Genomic DNA, 20,250 nt, shown 5'->3' on the forward strand with positions numbered 1-20,250 from the left:
GCAGGAAATCCTAACCTTCCCTCAGCCCCCCGCCCAGCTCTGCTGTGCCAGGTTTTACCCCCATTTTCTTTTGCACAGAGGGTTCAGATTTCCCCCAGACTGGTTTTCTAAGACAGAGCTTGATTTCTTTTTTTTCTTAATTTCTTTTCCCTGTTCTCCAAAGGGAAAGAGAACTGAGCCCCACACTCATCTCCCAGTTTTCCTGGCTGTGGCCCGTTCTCTTCTTGGTCCAGGACGTTCCTCTGAGAGATTTGCCCTGGAAGCCACTGGCTCTGGCTCTCCAGGTTTTCCCTTCTCTTTAAGTTATAAACATTGCTGATTAACGACATCCTGATGACTTCTTTCCTCTGAAGCCTTCAGAACGGTGTTGTCTCCACAGCGCTGTGTTGTCAGGGCCCCTGTGTCCCGTCCTCCCCGGTCCTTTCTTTCCAGTAGACTCTGGGGGCCTGAGGCACACCTGGGCTTCCTTTCAGATCTTCATCTCCCTGTCGTCTCACACCGAATTGGTTTTCGTGCCCAGCTGTGTGCCTGGTCCAGGAACCCCTCAGCGTTTGTTGAAGAGAAGTAGCCGACAATGTCCCTGGGTTGTCGCCTGGGGCTAGCCCAGAAGGTAGTCTCTGGACGGGAGGCATGAGGAACGGCTGACGGCAGGGCTCTGGATTTCTGTTGCACCCAGGGGAATGCACCACGTGATGCTGTTTGCCACCAGGGAGCCTCGTGGGTCCAGGTGCCCACCGCGGGCAGAGGCTGCGTGGGCGGCGTGTCCTTCCCACACGTGCACCCAGCCCCTTCACCCCCTCATGCTAGTTTTTGTCATTACAGGCTGTCTTCACTCTCCTCCTTGGACCCTTCACCTTCTTTGACGTCCAGAAGACCAAGTACCTGCAGATCCTGACCTCCCTGATGAGATGGGTTGGTGAGTGAGAAACGTCTCGAGTCTGTCCTTTCTCCCCTTGCCCTTCCCTTACCCGTTCCGAGCGTGTGTGAGCCCTCGCGGCATAGCTGGAATGTGGCAGGGGTTCCTTGGGCTCTTAAAGGCCAAGAGGATGCAGGGACTCTGCCCACCTTTTCAGTAGTGTGGAAATACAGTACCGACTTCAGGATCACATAGTGGGGACAGAGCCAGAGCTAAGCCCAGCCTTTTTCACACACCCACGTGCGCCGCCCCCCCCCCCCCCCAAAAACCCACAGGCTGGGCCAAGGCTCCTACACTCCCGGGTCTGTCTCTGCTCCCTCAGGCCACAAGAGCGGCACTGCTCTGCCTTCTCGTGGGTGCACCGTGTGGCAGTCAAAAACCCAGTGGGCTGTGGCAGCCACCTCCACATTCCTGGCCAGCAGGGCCTGAAAAGACACCTTATCCATGATGCCTTTTGACTGATGCCCTGCTGAACAAGAGCACCACTGTCCCCAGGGGTAGTTTGGGGGTTTCTACCCGCTAAAGCAGGTTTGTGGTTGGGAGCTCATTCATTCCGCCGCACCATTCTGGAAGGTCCACGCTGCTGAGCCCTTTAGACCCAGGACCAGAGGGTGTGGGGTCCCTGCAGCCCCTGTTGGCGGGCACATGCTCCAGGATCATTTGTATTCCTGTTTTGGGCTAAAAGCATAGAACACTGTTGCTGTTGTGATGGAGAGGCCTGGCAGAGTGAGTCTGCCCACCTCCAGCACCTCACCTGCCCAGGCACAGAAGTCCCCGAGGACCCCGGGGTCGTGTCCCCTCCCTCCCGACTCTCTTCTCTACTTCCTCTGCCACTGCCTCTGCTCCCTCACCCAGCATCAGGACTCAGGGTGCACCTTGTTTCTCATGCCATGCCAGCACTCGATTAGATCGTGACGAGCACGGAGCAGCTTCTGATAACAGTGATTTCTGGCAATTCTGGCGCATCCGATCTTCTGGTTCCGCCTACTCTACTCGGGATTACAGGATCCCAACGTGAGGAGCCACCGCGTCATAGGGGTCTTGGTATCTCCATGGGAAGGGACCATGGCAGGCATCCAGCACAGGCCCCTGCTCCCCCAAGGGCAGGCTCCACGAGCGTGCACACAGAGTGACCTCTTGCCCAGGAGCTCGTGGTGAGGAAGGCCCCTGCTCCACTCTGAAGGGATGGTGGTCAGCACTGGGAAGTCCTGCCTTGAGCCCAGTGCAGCAGCCTGTAACTTCTTTCCACCTCGGTCTTTCCTTGCAAGGAATTGAGAGCAGGACCAATCACTGCTGTGTGAACTTTGAGGCCTCTGTAACATGAAAAACCTGTCTTTCATCACCCAGCCAAGTGCAGGGAGCAGGAGGGCACTTGTCCAATCCCTGGATGGGGCGGGCTTCCTTACCTACCCCGCTCAGCCGGTCCAGTCCTATACGCACCTGTGCAGTGCTGTTTGCAAATGTTATTCACACATCTCAAAGCCCTGGGTTAAAGTAACAAGACCACCTGGGGGAAAATGAGAACTCATTACTTAGAACATGAGGATCGCGCTGGCCCCGAGGGTATGGTGCTAGAATTGAGCCCTTTTGTGTGCCAGGAGGGCTTCCCAAAGTTGGGATCAGCCGGGATCACAGCCACTGCTCTCCACCCTTCTTCTTACAAGTCTGCTTCTAGGAAGTAGGTGAAAGCCCCAGTGACCTGCAGAAGGAAAAGTTCTCTCAGTAAAGCAGTACTCAGAGGAAAGAATTCCTCCTCTCCTCCTGGCCCTCCTCTGCTCCCTACAGGCAGGTCCCAAGGTCCTGAAAGTCTTGCCCCTCCCCCACTTAGGATTGGCTGTCCTTGACCCGCTGCATCAACAGCCACGGGGGAGGGTAGAGGCAGGGCAGAGAGACGTGGAAGGACTCCTCGCTTTAGCCACCATGATGGATCCCCGTGTCAGCCCACAAGAGAGCTACCCAGATAGTGACAGTTCATAGCTTCCGAAACACCCCTGAGCCTGTTGAGCGTGACCAAGTCCTTCCTGCGTCTGGTGAGCAATACATTCATTAAAAGGAAGGAGATGGTCAAGAGCGGGAGGAGGAGGCTGACAGGAAATAAAGAGTGATTGTCCGTGTGCAGGATATGAGACATCCCCCAGACCTGAGACCTGGCCCGCGCTCGGCTCCCACCTGCAGAGAAAGCACTGAGTTTCTGTTGCCAGCAGGGCCCCCGGGACCTCAAAAGCCTCTCAGAGCAGCCCTTCCCCCTTCCATGCTGCTGTTCGAGCCCTCTCCTCCCCAGAACCAGGTTCACAGAGTGCAATCAGAGGCTCAGATTGCTTTAGAACACTGCTCTGTTCCCCTCCCCACCCACCATGGCTGGCTGTCCTGCCCCCTTGTGACACCGTTTTGCAGAGCAAGGTGGTGGTCGCCCTGGGCCGGGGTGGGGGGGGGGGTGCTTGTCAGCAGAGAGGGCCTGTGGGAGAGACCGGCATGTGAAGGTCCTCCACACTCACGTGTTTGCATGGTGACATTGTTGTCAATGCAAGTCGTTTGTCTCTTCTCTCCCTTCGATCCAAGAGATAATCAGATGGCACTGGCCTCTCTGCAGACCTGTGCTCGAGCGCTCCGGGTGACTGAGCAGACAGTCCTTTTACTTCCTGAGAGCGTCAGACCCCTGCACTTAGAAAGCAAACCTCTGTGTGACACAGAACCCTCTGAAGTGAAAGAATTGCCCAGTTAGGTCAACTCTAAATTGTAGCCAAGCCTAGGTTTTGATTCCCAGCTGGGGGCGTGGGAGCCACCAGGGCCCTTTCCTCCGTGGATCCGGTGGGAGGTGTTTCCCTCGTCATGGCCCCGGGCACCCACACAGCATCAGGAGCCGAGGCAGGGGACAGAATCCCAGGGAGCTGCCCAGGACCAGCGGACAGGCAGCCTCTACTGCGGGGAGGGCGGGTTCTGCCCACTGAGCATTTGCAAGGGGGCCAGGCTCACCCCAGGTGATTTTTCTAGCACTCTAACAGCACCAAACCCCCGTTTGTCCCCGCAAGTCTGCGTCAAGTTTCAGTTTGCAATGAACTCCTTTACATCTTGCTTCTGAGAAGCAGCTGTGTGGCCGTGTCCCCCCGTGACCCTCCCTCCTTTCCCACACTCCCGCACACCCTGCCCCTTCCCTCTCCCCAGATTAGGGCCCAGACGGTCCAAGAGAGCCGAGCGGGAGCGCAGGGTGGCAATAAGCCGACTTGGGTTCTAGGAAGACAAAAGGGAAGAATGAGCACCAAAGGGACCGGAAAATCATAAATAAATGTGCTGAGCCGGAAACTTTCTTGAGCTTAATTAGGAATTTGTTCTGCCATCTGTTGAAATGAGGCTGGGGAAGACTGCAGGAGCCCCGCCCCGAGCAGGGCCCCCAGAGCTCAGGACCGGCTGAGAAGCCTTTAGGCTGGTTCCTCGAGGCCTTCCTCCACACCGTCCTCCAGTTCATCAGCCCCGGATGCCTCTCGTGCCGCCAGAAAAGGGCTTAAAGGGTTGGATGGCCTTTGCAAGTAGCCACTTGTCCCGGAAAATGTCACAGCATATATGACAAGTGCCAGCGTTGATTCATCTCTTTTCCTCCCCAAATAAATTCTGGGGAGACCAGGCTGGTCAGTTTGGGAGATCTGGGTCACAGGTGCCTCTGAAGGTCTCCAGTTGCCATCCGGCAAGTGAAACTGTTCAGGCCTCCATGGACTGCCTGACCCCCCTTTGCTGTCCCGTCACCTGCCCCAGGGCTGCGGCTTCAGATCAGTGGCAGGCTCGGGAGCCCAGGGCTTCAGCTCTGGCCCCTCCTCCCATTGTTCCCTTCAACTTCGTCCCGGGGTGCACCAACAGCCCAGGCCTGCCTCAGCCAGCCTCCTTGTCTGGCCATGGCCAAGGCAGGGCTCGGCCCTGAAGATAAGATGGGATCTGGGATCGTGTGGAAAGGGCTGTTAGCACAGTGCCTGGCCCTGGGTCAGCATTCATGTATTAGCCACAGTGTGCAGGCCTGCTGTCATCATCTGTGGTGGCCCTGGGATCAGGGACATGGCCCCAGCCACCTCCAGAATGAGCTGTGGCTCTGGCAGTGAGATCTTGAAGCACTGCCATTTGGCTCTGTCAGCCCCCTCCCCACCCACCCCAGCGCCGGTCCCCCGTGCACCCTGGCAGCCCCACCAGCCCTCACCCTCACCACCTTCAAGGAAGCTTGAGCCTGAGAAAAAGGAGCAGCAGGCACATCTCACAGAATGGCCCGGGGCTTCCTCTTTAGGTCCTGACTCTCACTCTGTCAGGGGTCAGTAGCCCGGGGACACTTGGCAGAGATACAGCCGGAAGTGCTGTCCCACAGACCCAGGAGCTGGGGCCACAGAGTCTGAGCCCTAAGCCACTAAGCAAATGACTAGACTGTCCCCACCTGGGAGCCTGGCAGGGAGCTCTTCAGCTGGAGGGGCCGAGGCAGCATCATTACTTTAACCCCCATTACCAGCTTCCGCCGCGGGCGCCTCCCCATTGGGGACACACACAGCTGGCTCAGCCTGGGGTGCCCCATTTGGTGTTATTAAAAACCCGATTCTTTCTAATAAAGCACAACAGCCCTCCTCGGTCTGGGCTGGCGAGGACCCACAGGGCTCCTTCCTCTGATTGTGTATTCAGAACAACGCCGTGCGTATTGCGCCCGTCTCTGTGCTCCCCTCAAAGTGGGTCAGGCGCCAGCCTCTCCGAGCGTCTGTGGGCAAACTCAAACCTCATGAAGCTCCTCAGCCCAGCGCTCCCTGCCTCCCCCCAGCAGGTGCCCCAGATTTGTCTTCAGACCGAGCCAGCAGGGAGAGGTGGGACTCGGCAGTGGTGGCCCGAGAAGCAGAAGGTCCCCAGGAGGAGACCGTCACCGGGGAACATAAGGGCTCTGCTTTCAACCTGTCCCCCAGATTATCTGTGGCCGCTCGGCTGACCCCCCTGCAGATCCATGACTGATTCAGCTGAGTGTCTGTTGGTGGGACCGCCCTGATCTGTCACCGCCGGCAGCCAGGGGTCTTCTCTGCCTGGGCCATCTGTTCCCCACATCCTGTTTGCTCAACATGCCAGTTTGGTGTGTGAATTCCTCCACAGCCGCTCACTGCTGTCCCCCGACTAGTGCTTCTCAAAGGTGCAGGAGGGACCCCCTCCCAAAATGAAGGCAACATATCGGCCCCCTTTGAGCAGCCGGCCAGCTTCGGCCTTCGGCAGCGTCTCGTGCTGCTGTCGGCCTGTGCTCCCTGCCTACCCTCTCTGGGCCACTGTCCAGGGCTTTCCTGGGCCATCAAGTATGTGGCTTCCCCTTGTGCCTCAGCCAGTGGAGGGAGTCCAGGAAAACTTTCTGTATGTGTTTCATTTTGGTCTTCATCCTCGGTTTTCTAAAAGTTCTCTCTGCAAACGCCGAGGTCAGTTTCAAGGAAAGGAAGCTGGAGTTTCTGTCTTACTGCTCTCGGGGCAGGGTGGGCACCCAGTGAAAGTTTGCTGGAAAGCCAGCCCCACACCACCAAAGCACCCCTTTCATTAACAGGACTGACCCAAGAGCCCTGCTGGGCCCTGAGCAAAGGCCACCACACGCGTCCCCCCCTCCCCCACTCCTGTGGGCAGCCTTTCCTGCCAACAGCTCTGCTCTGCTTGTGGCTGAGACTCGCACTGACCGGGCCATCAGCCGAACCCAGGAGGTCGCGGGCCAGCTGCCTGGACACTGGCAAGGGGAGGGAGGTAAGGCCCAGCTTGTGATGAGCAGGGTGAGGTCTCTGACCAGTGACAGCGGCTGCAGGTGTGTGACTGCTCAGAACTGGGCTTCACACAGGCCAGAGTGAACCTCAGGCATGCGTCACAGGCAGCCCTAGGTGTCTCAGAGCTAGTGGGGCTCCTGGATTTGCATCCAGACCCAGGGAACCACGCGCCCCGTGGGCACACGGCCTCTCCTGGTTTTCTCCATTCTCTTTTTCTCCATCCTGGTTTGTCTGTGCATCTAGCTGCTGGTGAGGAGACGCCTTGGTCGGCTCAGGCTGCCATAGCCCAATACTACAGGCTGGGAGGCCTGAACAGTAGAGATTTATTTTCTTGGTTCTGGGGGCTAGAAACCCAAGATCAAGGGGCTGGCAGAGTTGGTTTATGGTGAGACCTCTCTTCTGGCGTGTAGACGGCCACCTTTCTACTGTTCCTCGTGGAGGCTTCTCTCTGTGGGCAGGGAGAGAGCTCTGGCATCTCTTGCGCCTCTTAGAAGAATGCTGGTCCCGTCAGATGAGAGCCCACCCTTATGACCCCATTTAACCTTTGTTACCTCCTTAGAGGCCCCATCTCCAAGCTATCTCCTTGGGGGTCAGGGCTTCCACATAGCAGTTGGAGGGGGAGATAATTTCAGGCCACAATAAGAGGAGAGGACTGAACGGCCTTCAGGAAAGGTGACAGTGCCGAAGTTTTATGTTTGCAATCTCGGAAGGAGATTAGTCGGCTAGTAACCAGAGGCCCCATGGTCTCGCTGTCCCAGCCGTTACGAACTGAGCTTGCTCTGACAACGTAAGGATGAAAAATTGAGACACTTGTCTCCCGGCCGCCACTTGCTGTGCTGGGAGGGTGTGGAAAGGGGAAGGATGGAAAGGCCAGAACTCTTGATTTCGGACTTGAGACCTGATAGCTTTAGAGACTCAAATGCCTGCTCTTTGCCCAGGGCCCCCTCCTCATGGCACACTTGGAAAGAGGGACTGACCCTGCTCTGAGTTCTTTGTGGTAAATAATTCAGCCACAGAGTAGAGCCTCAGTCCTGTAAGTTAGTCACCCAGGCGTCCTCTTCTGCTTCCGTGATGATGACGATGACAATGACCATGAGGACAACAGAGCTGGAGTCCCCCAGAGGGCACAGGGGCTGGCTCAGCATGGGAACATAGATCAGCTCTGAATTCCCTCCCTTCGGTGGAAACACAGGTGACTCTGTGTGAGTTACCGCAGGCAAGGCCAGTAATCACAGAATGTCTTGTGACCTAAGATAAAATCTGACCCAGGCCCTAGACGTTTGTGGACAAGCACATCCGTGCAAGCAGCTTCTCATTTTTCCCCAAGGGAACCCCTCCCAGCCAGAGACCAGTATGTCCTGTTTCCTCAGGCGTGAAAGGAGCCCCCACCCAGACCCACAGCCTGTGTTCAGGTGGGAGGGTGACGACCAAGGAAGGAGGGACCGGTGCAAGCTGCCCAAATCCAAACATCATTCCTTTGCAGTCTTGGCCCCTGGTGGAGAGAGCACGCACCCAGAGTCCCCACAGGTGACAGAGTGGTGGGGACAGCTTGGCCTTGTTTGGCCTCCTGTGGAGCAAGAGGGAGCCGCTTGGTTCACAGAGCAGGTGTGAGCAGCCCAGGTCTGATGCCCCTGCCAGAGACGCCCAGAACAGGGGATGTTCCTGGAAGAGTTATGACTGGCCCAGCAAGGGGGAGCGTCACTAGTATGATCCCAGCCCCTGCTTGTAGCAAAAGGAGAATCATGTGAGAACTGGGGATCGACAGGTTCCTGCCTGCCCAGGACCAGGGTTATCAGGATGGGATATACGGTTTCTACAATGATAAAAGTGACTTCTGTGTTCCTGAGAGATGTCTTGGGCCAGGCTTTGTTGCACCATCCTACCCTGTCCCCCATGATTCTGCTATGATCACCTCCATTTTTTTTTAATGTTTGTTTATTTTTGAGAGAGAGAGAGAGAGAGAACATGAGCAGGGAAGGGGCAGAGAGAGAGGGAGACACAGAATTGGAAGCAGGCTCCAGGCCCTGAGCTGTCAGCACAGAGCCTGACGTGGGGCTCCAACCCATAAACCATGAGATCATGACCTGAGCTGAAGTCCAGTGCTTAACTGACTGAGCCACCCAGTTGCCCCTAAAATGTTTATTTGTTTTTGAGAGAGAGAGAAAAAAAAGCGTGAGTAGGGGAGGGGCAGAGAGAGAGAGGGAGACACAGGATTCAGAGCAGGCTCCAGGGTCCAAGCTGTCAGCACAGAGCCTGATGCAGGGCTCCAGCCCACGAACCGTGAGATCATAACCTGAACCAAAGTAGGAGGCTTAACCGACTGAGCCACCCAGGTGCCCCTGGTCACCTCTGTTTTCAAAGGTGGTAAAATGGAAGCAGTGGGAGGTGACAAGATCACCCAAGATGACACAGTTCAGCGCGGAACCCAGTGTAACTTGAGAAGCTGAGCTTGTTTCGAGGACGAGCAGCGGCTTCCCTCCCCTACTGGTGGTTTCCAGGGCGTTTGAGCTTCTAGAGGTGAGCTCCACTCACACCCCCAGCCCTGTGGGTCTCAGGAACCTGCAGAACAGAACAGCTCTCCATTCCCAGTTGGTCCTGTTACTTAAGGAACAAATGCCCAGTCACCTGCTCCTGCTTTTAGGGCCCAGAAACTGCTCGGTCTTTCACTGTTCTCAGCGCAGGCTGGTGTTACCCCATCAACTCCTCCCTGCCCTCCTGAGTCTCCGGAGGCCCAGGCCAACCTCTGACCAGCCTAACGAGAGACACATCTGTGCCCCAGCATCCTCCGAGGGCAGCACCGTGGTGAAGGAGGAAGCTGGTGCCAGATCCTCCCCGGATCCAGCTCTGATGATGGGCACAGCACGGCCATTCATTATCATTAGCCCTGGCATGTTGATTCTCTGCTTGGAGAAGAGAGTGCCGTCCTCCTGACAGCTGCCTTGATGGATAGCCTCTGCCTCGCCTGTGTCAGAGCTAGAGCCACTCAGGGAGCTCAGAGCAGCAAGGTATTTGGGACAGCACAGCCTCGGGACTTCTGGGGCCAGGTCCAGAGGTCAGAGACTCGAGGAGCAGCTCTCCAGGAAGCACCCTGCCAAAGCAAGGCAGGATACAGCAGCTGACTGTGGAAGGGCCTGGGTGCCTGTAGCACCACTGTGGGGAGAGTCCTGGGGGAGGGACAGGGAGCTCCTGGGAGAATTCTGCCCTGCCCTCCTCCAGGCAAGGAGAGCCCTGCCCCGTGTTCCCCAATTCCAGTGGTGCCAGGGCAGGTGGTCCAGCTCATGCCAGTGTTACACAGACTCCAGCATTTTGTAAGGAAAGTGGAGCCCTTCCCAGGCCTCACCCACGCTCCAAGAGCAGTGAGGGGGAGCCTCACCATGGCCCAGAGGCTGGGTCTTACCCAGGGATGGGTTTGATGCATGGAGGACAAAGCTGGCTAATGACCATTCTGATTTCTGCCCCTACCCAGAGCCCCAAGAGAAGTAAACTACAGTTGCTGGTTGGATTCTCAGGAAGTATGCATCAGAGCCCTGGGTCCCAACCTCAGACCCCTGCTTGTCCCAAGAGCAAGTCAGCTCTGGCTCCCGGGAGACCTGGACCCATCTATGGCTTCATACAACCAATGAGGCTCAGGGCGAGGGGCCCAAGAGAGGTTGCAGACTCAGGAGCCGGGGAGCCAGGGGAGGCTGAGCACTGCTTTCGTCTCTCACTCCTCCCCTTGTAAATTGGGACCATCTTTGCCCCTTGGCAGGAGCTCAGAAAGGTGTTGGCCCACCTGTCCTACTCTCTGAAAGGAGACTGGCTGTGAGGCTAGACAGACAGCCGTGAGGCCCCGCAGCTCCTGGCCCGAGCTTATCAGGCTCTTGCTGGCAAAAGAGAGGAGGGGCAGGAGGCTGCCTCTGGAAAGCAGTGTTTCTCTTCGGACCCCTTTGAGAGCCGAGTCAGTGCCTGGGTAAACGTTGTGAGAGGGCACCTGCTTAAGTCGCCAATATCCCTGTGATGGGATGCTTAAGCCACCAACGTCCCTGTGATGGGACACTGACATTGTCATGCGGGACATTCATGGTATAAATTCACTCTGAACCTGGCCTCCTCAGAAAGGGAAGGGAGGTGTCCTCTCTAAGCCATCTGCCCAGGGCTCCCAAGGACCGGACGTGTGGGAAGGGGGCCAGGCTGCGGCTCAGGGCGAATGGATGTGGTGAGGCCGGCACGGGAACCCCGAGCAGCTGCCAGAATGAGCGGGTGAGAGTAGCCCACCTCCCCTGGCTACGTCAGTGGGAGCCTAGAAACAAACGCTCCCTGGGGCCCCGCCTCTGGCCCCTCTCCACCTCCTGCGGCGAGGGACTGTGACAGCCAGAATCGGGGCCTGGGGCCTGGTCTCCCGCTGTTACCCCAGGTGGTCTTGTGCCCAGGTGCGCTGGACAGGGATCTCATCACCTCCCCTGCAGCTGATGTGGCCGTTAGCCAATTCTTTCTTCTGTTGTAATTTGTCTCTGCAACCCGTACCTGTTGGTTCCTCTGGGCCGTAGGCTCCAGGACAGGGGTGGCATTTACTCCGTGCCCAGAAGAGCGCCGACACACGTGAGCACTCGGAACAGCTTTGTCGAATGGGTGGATGGGTGGGTGGTCCCAGCTGAGCCAGGAGTTACTCAGAACAAGCGCAAGTTTTTCACGTTGGCTGTTACTTCCACTGTTTAAAGAGAAGGCTCATGTCCTGTCTCACCACCACGCAGCTGCACCTTCCAAGGCCGACAGCCACTCCTCATGTGACCTGTGTCAGGCCCTCACCTCCTTCCCTGCCACAGAATCCTCCCCGGCAGCTCACTGCCTCTCCTCTCCCCTCGGAGTGTGAGTTCCAGTGCCAGTGCAGGCGGATGTGGATATTGACCCACGTCCGGTCACGTGGGCTCTCCGAGCGTGGCCTGTGAGGGTCAGAGAGAAGACAAGCCATCCCTGCCCTCTGGGACTGCAGGCCCTGGTCAGCAAGATGTCGAGGAGCTCTCAGCGTTCTGTCCTCTGTCCATCCACACCTCCCACACGGCCTCGGCCGGGTGGGCACAAGTGTCTGTGGCAGGGGCCGGCCAAGTCTCGGGCATCAACGTGTATGCTCAGAACTCTGCCCTCTGTCATGCTCCTGACAGAGTCTGTCGCTCACAGACTGTCACCCTCATTTCATCTTGATTTATTAACAGGCCTAATGGGTTTGAGGAGCAGCTGTCTCCTAGGGACGGGACCATCAGTCTAGGAGATGGCTGTCCAGCAGCCTTGGGAGGGAGGAGCCAGGGATGGGGGGGTGTGGTCACAAGGGCAGAGGCCAGATAGCCAGATGGGTGCCTCCAGTCCTGGGCCCCTTGAGATCAGAGCCACCCACACCAGGCTCTCCTGCTTCCTTCCTGCCCCTTCCCTCTCTGTCCCTCCAGTACAACATCTGGGGCATCACTCGTTTCTTTTGAACTTGCCAACTTGGAGACCAGGCCAGAACATTTGCCCTTCCCTCTCCACTCCTGAGGACATAGCCCAGCACCTACCCTGTGTCCTCACAGGGATTGGGGTGGGGGGCGCCGAAAGTCCCTGGTGGGACTTTCCCACTTCCACCGCCTCTTCCTAAGCTTTGCCGGGGCTCGTCCGCCCAGAGCCGGCCCCCACTGTGTTCCAAGCCCAGGCTCGCTCTGTTCCTGGGGCGTCTGCTCCGGGGCATCATGTGCCCTCCCTCCAGAGAGCTTCTCAGCTCTGAGCGGTGTGCTCATCACATGCTGCTCCGATGAATGGCCCTCTTCCCCCTGACTGGAGCCTGCGTGTCCCGAGAGCAGGGTGGGGCCTGGCACCCAGCAGACGCTTGGTCAGGATCCAGGGGGCGAATGAAGCCCCCCCCCCGGCTTTCCCGTGCTGGCAAGTCACATAGCTGTGTGAGCTTCCAACAGAGCAGTGCCGGTGTGGCCGATGGGTGTGGGGCTCACCCAGGGTGGCCCCCAGGTGAGACTGTCCCCTCCAGGCCCTTATCCAGGAGCTAAAGCCCCATGATGTGGCCACTTTTTAATTTTCCCGGAATTGCCTCCCAAGAGCCTCTTGTGTCTTCATTCCTGGATAGGACCCAGCATCTAGCCCCTGGAGGTAGATCTGATTTTTGGTAATAGACTTGAGTAAGGCAGCAAGGTGGGGTGACAGCATGGTGATGCAAACCTAATTATAGCTAGAAGATTATAAGATAAGTTTTCTTATCTCCCACAGCCATGCCTTTGTAACCATCCTGAAAGTTCTAGAAAACGCCCTATGCCGTCATTGACGTAAAGACCCAGCCCCCGAGGCAGTGACTCCAGACTGTCAGTAGCTGTACTGTCGGGGCGGAGGCTGCCCACGAATTCGTGTGCTTTAAAAACTCCCGTCTCTTGCCTTTGGGGAACCTCCAGAAATATGTGTATTCGCAGGAAGGACAACACCTTCCCGCCGTCAGGGCTGTCCCGACCGCTCACCCTGGAACCAGCAAGCCTGCCTGTCCTACACCTTGCCGGAGATGTAGCGTTGAGGACGAAGGCGGGCAGAGAGGCACTACCAGCATCCAGGGCTGGAGGCAGCAGTGACTGGGAGTTGCCAGCCCTCTGCCTCCTCCCCCACCGCGCCCAGGGCTCGGAGCCCGAGCCACAGGGCCAGCTTCTCCACTAGCCTGTTTCCAAGCTAGTCACACCAGGTGTCGAGGTGACACCTGAAATGGTGGTGGCAGAGCAGGTTTTGAATCTTGCCTTACAGCGGCTGACCCCGGGGCGTAACCTATGGCAGAACCGCCTGCCGCAGCCTCTTTTTTTTTTTTTTTTTTAATTTTATTTAAATCCAAGTTAGTTAACATAGAGCGGAATAACGATTTCAGGAGTAGAGTGTACTGATTCATCACTTACATGTAACACCCAGTGCTCATCCCAACAAGTGACCTTAATGCCGGTCTTCCATTTAGCCCATCCCCCACCCAACACCCCTCCAGCAACCCTGTTTGTATTTAAGAGTCTCCTCCGTTTTGTCCCCCTCCCTGTTTTTCCCTTATTTTTCCTTCCCTTCCCCTGTGTTCGTCTTTTTTGTTTCTTAAATTCCACATATGAGTGAAATCATATTTATCTTTCTCTGACTGACTTTGCTTAGCATAATACACTCTAGTTCCATCCATGTTGTTTCAAACGGCAAGATTTCATTCTTTTTGATCACCGACTAATATTCCACAATGTATACACCACATCTTCTTTATCCATTCACCAGTCGATGAGCATTTGGGTTGCTTCCATAGTTTGGAATAGCTAATCACCAGGCGGCCCCAGGCCCCCACCCCCACCCCAGCCCCAGACTGCCAAGCTCTGTGTTGTAACCCTTTCTGGCACCAGATAGACTCCCTGGCACACAGGGGCCTCCGCCTCCACCCTGCCCCAGTGCACTTCTGTGCTGTGGCTCTTCCACACGGATCTCTGCCCTACACACCCCTCCTGCACTCACCTCCAGAGATCGGATGAGCCAGGCTGGCAGGGTTCTGGGCTGCCCTGTAGCCCCTCCCCACCCTCCAGAGGGTTAATCCAGAGGCAGTTCTCCAGGCTAAGACCCCACAGGAGGGGCTGGGTCGTCATTTTCGCCTTGACCGACCAGAGCACAGAAGGAAGAGGGGCCATGTCTCTGAGCAGCAAGAGTTGTGGGGCACTCAGAGTCAGGAGCGGCCAGAGCGGGCTGAAGAGGAAACAAATCATCTTCTTTATTGGCAATTTGCACAGGCCTCTTCCTTCCCCCCCCCCCGCACCACCCACCCTGGCTGCTGTCCCTGGTATCAGACATTTCTGATTACAAGTGATAGATGACGTTTCTGTCCATTGCTCTCCCAAGTGTCATTGTGGGAAGACACTGGTCCGGCTTTCTGTGAGTCCCAGGAGAAAGGCCACTTCCTTCCAGGGAGCCAGGGAGTGGGATGTGGCCTGAGGGGATGGCAGGGAGGGACCCTGTGCCTGTGATGGGCTGGGGAGGAGAGTTGCATGTCTGGGAACCGGCCTCTTTCAGCCCGCTGTCCTTTTTCCTGCTCTCCCGTGTGGCCCAATGAGAGACATAACTATCCTGGGGGACAGGCTAGAGAGGCCATCAGGTCTGGTCTGAACAGACACACGGGTTAGGGGACACCAGTGGTGCCTGTGTGTGTCGATGGCTAACAGTGAGGGTTCTGGGCAATCTGGATAGCAGATGCAGGAAGCCAGAGACACAGAGGGGCACCAGCCGGATGTAGAAGTGTGTCTGCCTTCGGGAGCTTGCATACTGGAGCCCCAGCCGATGAGCCCAGCTCCAGGTATAAGACCTTAGGAGGGCTGTTGTAAAAGGCTGCCGGGTGAGGCCAGTCGGGGCCCTGTTTGCTCTGAACAGATGCAAGGCCCCCTTCTGTCCTATAGGTAACCTGGGTCAGAGGTACTCCCTTGTCCCCTACCGCTGCCACCAGGCCCAGGACCGCAGAGCCACGTGCCATTTGCCTCCTGCCTTGATGCCAGCAGCTCAGAGGGCTCAGCTCTTCCCAGCCTTGGTCTTGGTGCCATCTCCCCCCCACCTCCTGCCTGGTGTAGGCCCCTGGGTGCCCACCTCTGTGCAGAACTACCAGCGTACTTTCCCACTCCCCACCCCCTCAGATGCAGGTGCCCGTGGCCCAGGAGGACTCCCCCTCCCACATTTTCTGTGCCCCTACTCCCCATGCATACATTCTCTAAGCCAAGAGAGGGAGTGTGAGCACAAGTTCCGACCTAGGCCTGCTCCAAGAGAAGCCCCCTAAGGGAGCTGGGCAGCGCCTGGGCGGGCGCATGCTGACCGCCCCACGCAGCCCCCTCTCATGCCCAGGCCCCCCAAGAGATCCATTCCCTTATTTGCTGGGGAGGGGTAGCGTGGTCTGCAGCCACGGCTGACCTGCCCCACGACGTGATCATCAGGGTCACGTGAACTCCGGGATTCCCCTGGCGCTCTGGTCCCTGGGCAGGTGCCACTGAACCGACTACTCCCCAGGGAAGGGCCGGTTCCCACTCAGCTGGCCAACTGCCCTCTTGTTTTTCAGCTTTTGCCATCATGATCGTGCTGGCCCTGGTCCGCATCGGGAACGGGCACAGAGAGGGGCACCCGCCCCTGGCTGACTTCTCCGGGGTCCGGAACCTGTTTGGGGTGTGCGTCTACTCCTTCATGTGCCAGCACTCGCTGCCATCCCTTGTCACACCGGTGTCCTCCAAGCGCCACCTCACACGCCTGGTCTTCCTGGACTACGTGCTGATCCTCGCCTTCTACGGCCTTCTCTGCTTCACCGCCATCTTCTGCTTCCGCGGCGACAGCCTCATGGACATGTACACCCTCAACTTCGCGCGCTGCGATGTCGTGAGCCTGGCTGCCGTGCGCTTCTTCCTGGGCCTTTTCCCTGTCTTCACCATCAGCACCAACTTCCCCATCATCGCCGTGACCCTCCGCAACAACTGGAAAACACTTTTCCACCGTGACGGGGGCACGTACCCCTGGGTGGTGGACCGCGTGGTGTTCCCCACCATCACCCTGCTGCCCCCGGTGCTGGTGGCCTTCTGCACCCACGACCTGGAGTCCCTGGTGGGCATCACAGGGGCCTACGCAGGCACGGGCATCCAGTACGTCATCCCCGCCTTCCTGGTGTACCACAGCCGCAAGGACACCCAGCTGGCCCTGGGCTACGGGACCATCAACAAGCACAGGTCCCCTTTCCGCCACGCCTTCTGGGTGGGCTTTGTGCTGCTCTGGGCTTTCTCCTGCTTCTTCTTTGTCACTGCCAACATCGTCCTCAGTGAGACCAAGGTCTGATGGCAAAATGTGTCCGGTGACGAGAGAGGCAGGGGCTCCACTCTGGCCCCATCACTCACCTTCCCGCCTGCAGAGCCAAGAGCTAGTTCCTTCCCAGGGTTGCATGGGGCAGGCGAGGCCAGACTTGCGGAGGGCACCCTCCACGTCTCCTGCTAGGGGTCTTCTCTCCACCCAGGATCCCACGCAGTCCGCGCCTCGCTTCACTCGTCAGGGCAGCCTGTCTCCCAGGCCCCCCTGCCTGGGGCTGCCGCTGGCCAGCCTAGCCGCACAACCTGGGCACACAGCCGTCCCAGTTCCAGGACCGGTTACTGCTTTACTTGCCAGGGGCGGGCTCCTCCCACCGCACAGTAGGGACGCAGTGCTGGCCCTCCCGTTATTTATACCAGAGGCCACGTCCCATCCTCCTCCGTCCTGCCCCTCCTGCATCCTCGTCTGGGAAAACTCCACTCGTAGCTGCTGCCTTTTTGGGGCAAATCCCAGGCCCTAACTCTCCTCCCCACCAGGACTGCCAGTGACAGGCAGGTCCCACCTTCCCCTCAGGCCTCGAGTGGCCAGGTGCCACTCCACTCCCCAGAGAAGGCCTGGCCAGCCCCGATGACAACAGGAAGTGCTGATAGGCACCAGGGTCCCTTGACTGTGGCTCTGAGGGCCCTTGCTGTGGGTGCCAGCACCTGGCTGAGCTCCTGAACCAGGGGTGACTCAGGAGCATCAGGCAGGAGCAGTCCTTCCTCAGGGCACAGCCGCCTGGCAGCCAGTTTAAAGCCCAGAGCCTGTGACCCCTCAAAGGGATTCTCTGCTCTCCTGACTGCCCCACTGGGGCCCTCAGGGTCTCCTGCAGTACAGGGGGGCGGTGCATAAGGACCACTAAAGGGAGCTACCCCCACCCACCATCACGGTGGCTCGGGGGCACCCTGGGCATGTAGCGGTGAGCAGGCTGTGCCTCCCACCCTGTCAGAGGTCAGGTCTGCGAAGCAAGAGCAGGCTTGGCTGTCCCTGCTCCCACTCCAGCACTAAATGTGGCTCACGTGGCTCCCTTTTAAGCCAGGCTCTGGGTGCTCTGTTCATACTCTCTGTGACCTTTGGGTGCTGTGGAGTGAGATGGGGCATCAGCCACCATTCTCACGGAAGGAGGGGTGGCTTCCTGGCCACCTCACCAGCTCTTCCGTGGTCCCCTCCCTGTCACAGGCATGCATGCACCTTCTGGGCCAGCCCTTCTCGGAAACACAGGTGACTAGCAAACTCTGCATTTTCAATGTGCCTTCCGCTTCAGGACCTGGGGGTCCTTCCTGACCCTCCCTGGCGTGCCCCCAACCCTGGGCCTGGCCCCACCTGTCCTGGAGCCCAAAGCAGCTTGACCTGGAGCTGCCTCTCTGGGGTGGGGTCTCAAGCCCCCACCCCATCCCCCTTTTGATTTTAGTGCCTTGCTCAGCTCTCGTTAGGGGATCTCCGCAGCCTTCCCTGCATGGCGCAGTGTTCGTACCTTGGACGGAGCGACACCACCGGGTGTCCTGGGGCCCTTGATGGTCTCCGAAGGAGAGGGAGGAGGACCTGGGGAGTCCACAGGCAGTGCTACCCCCGCCCCAGCCCCTGGCTGCCCCAGCCTGTGAGAACCCCTGGTCGTGATTGGCCATGGTCTGCTTTCTCACTGCTGCCACACATCTCGCAGCTGGTCCCCAAACGTGATTTTCCATCCATGTGGAAAATAGACGACCCTTCCCCATGTGCCATTGTGGCTTCTTCCCAGGAGGCCCCACCCCCGGTGGGCAGAGCAGGGAGGGCCCCTGGGTGATGGACACCCATGGCTTGGGCTGATCTGCAGCTGCCCAGCTGTTTGCTGAAAACTCAAAACATCGGTCCTTACCCTTCTCCATTTACACTCCCTCTTGCTTAGGGACAAAGCAAATTAAATCATCCTGCTGCCCCAGGCTCCAAACCAAATTTTGGACGCAAATTTATTAGCATCATAAAGCCCAGGTTGATTAATGTGGCAATCTGGAGCCACACAGCAGTGCAGTCTGGTGGCTGCGTTCCCCTACTCCAAGCTGAGCAGCCCCAGGCCCAGAGGGACGGAATCAGCCCTAGCTGGCCACATCCCTGACGGTAACCCAGGGCGCTCACCACTGCCACTGTCTGGGATCCTTTACAGCTCCGTGTTCACCTGCTGGAGGTCAGATGGGGTCGTCTTCCTCTCTACTGCTGATAGCCAGGGGGCTTAGGGCAAGGGGGAGAAGGCCCAACAGCCAGACAGAACCGCGATGATGCTTGTTCACCACGTGCGTCAGGCACACTTGGCTGCAAGTGCTTACGTCAGTGTGGTGAGGGGGGCGAGCTGGCTCCTGATTTCCATTTTACAGATGGGCCCCCGAGGTCACTGGTGGGGAGGGCAGAAAAGGATGCGGCCCAGCCTGACCTGGGTACAGATGTCTCCGTGGAGGAGGACATAAACCCACCAGCCTCCACCTAACGCCTTTCACCCGGACTGACCCCGAGGCCAGGCCAAGGTGGGAGACCGTGTTCCCTCATGCCATTTTGCTAGGGGCTCCTGCCTGTTCCCTCACCTGAGGCCAGCGAGGCGGCTGCGGGCTTATAGATGGGGCAGATGGCAGGTGACAGGCTGGGAGGCACTGCTGAGTGGTGGAAGGTGGGCAGCGGGCACCTTGCCAGGCCCTTAGCTACACAGCTGTTCTCACCACACGGGGCCGGGAGCAGCCTCGGCAATAGAAACTAGAGTCAGAGTTGGGGGGCGGGGGGGGAATGGGGGCCGCTTCCCACCTCATGAGAAACCAGTCCCGGGGGAGGGGCCTGGCACAGGGCCATGTGACTTAGGGCAGGTGTAAGGCTGAGACCACGCCTGTCTCAGGGTCAGATTCCTGGGCAGGGCTGACACCCAGTTGGCTCTGCTAAGGGCCACTGAAAAGCTGGGTCTCCTGAAACAGATCCAGGACTGCGGGAGAGGTTCTCAGTCCCTCCTCCCCAGGGCTGGGGCTCACGGTGGTGTCAGTTGGAGAAAAGGAGAAGTGATAGCTTCTCAGTGCCTGGCATGTGCCAGGCACCGTGCTGGGTGCTCTCTGCGTGGACCTTGGCATAATCTGGGGATTAAGACCATGGACCAAGAAGGCAGAACTGCCCCATGCAGGCAGCGAGCCTCCTACTCTTCCTCGTCATTTGTAGCACGGGGACAATAGTACCTGCGCCACTGACCGGTTGTGGGAACTTAAGTAGTGAGCTCAGTGCCTGGCGCAGAAGTGCTCAATAAAGCTACTCTGTACTGATGTCTGGCTCCCTTGTCACTGCCAGCCATAACCACACTCGTAGCCACAGGCCCCAGACTCACTGAAGACCCCGGTTTGGGTCCGCAGGCACCTGGTTGGTTTCATAGCCGCCTGATGAATTGTAGCAACTGCCTGCTACAATTCAGAAACAAGAAACTGGTCTGAATGCTTCAGGGTCCGGAGGGCTTTGGGAGAGAAAGTGGTCTCTGGCTCCAGGGAGCCTAAGGACACTTTCAAAGAGCCAAACCCAGGCCCTGCTGGAGACTTCTGGAGCTGGGACTAAAGCCCAGGTATCCTGACCAAGGCCATCATACCCACCTCCTGCTAAGCTCTTTGCTCCCTGCCCGCTCACGGGCCCCAGGAGAGAGGTGGTGTGGACGACGAGCCTCTCAGTAAAGCCCGGCGAGGAGACAGCCGTGCAGCAGCAGAGAGATAGGAGTTCCTCCTACTGAGACAGGTGACCAAGGGCCCCCTCTTGTTTCCCACCAAACAAAGAAGCCAGCATCTGGGTGCC

The 20,250-nt window shown here is 58.0% G+C and overlaps 1 protein-coding gene across 1 annotated transcript in view; it reads left to right on the forward strand.

Annotated features, from left to right (window-relative positions):
• The window catches only part of TMEM104 (transmembrane protein 104), a 59,914-nt gene extending 40,178 nt beyond the window's left edge, over nt 1–19,736 (forward strand). The window contains exons 9-10 of the mRNA XM_047832826.1: nt 823–916; nt 15,704–19,736. Coding sequence (XP_047688782.1) covers nt 823–916; nt 15,704–16,464 — 855 coding nt within the window. The 3' untranslated portion in view covers nt 16,465–19,736. The remainder of the gene's footprint in view (nt 1–822; nt 917–15,703) is intronic.
• The last annotated feature ends 514 nt before the right edge of the window (nt 19,737–20,250 follow it).

The sequence above is a fragment of the Prionailurus viverrinus genome, chromosome E1 (assembly GCF_022837055.1).
Source record: "Prionailurus viverrinus isolate Anna chromosome E1, UM_Priviv_1.0, whole genome shotgun sequence".
Lineage (NCBI taxonomy): Eukaryota > Metazoa > Chordata > Mammalia > Carnivora > Felidae > Prionailurus > Prionailurus viverrinus.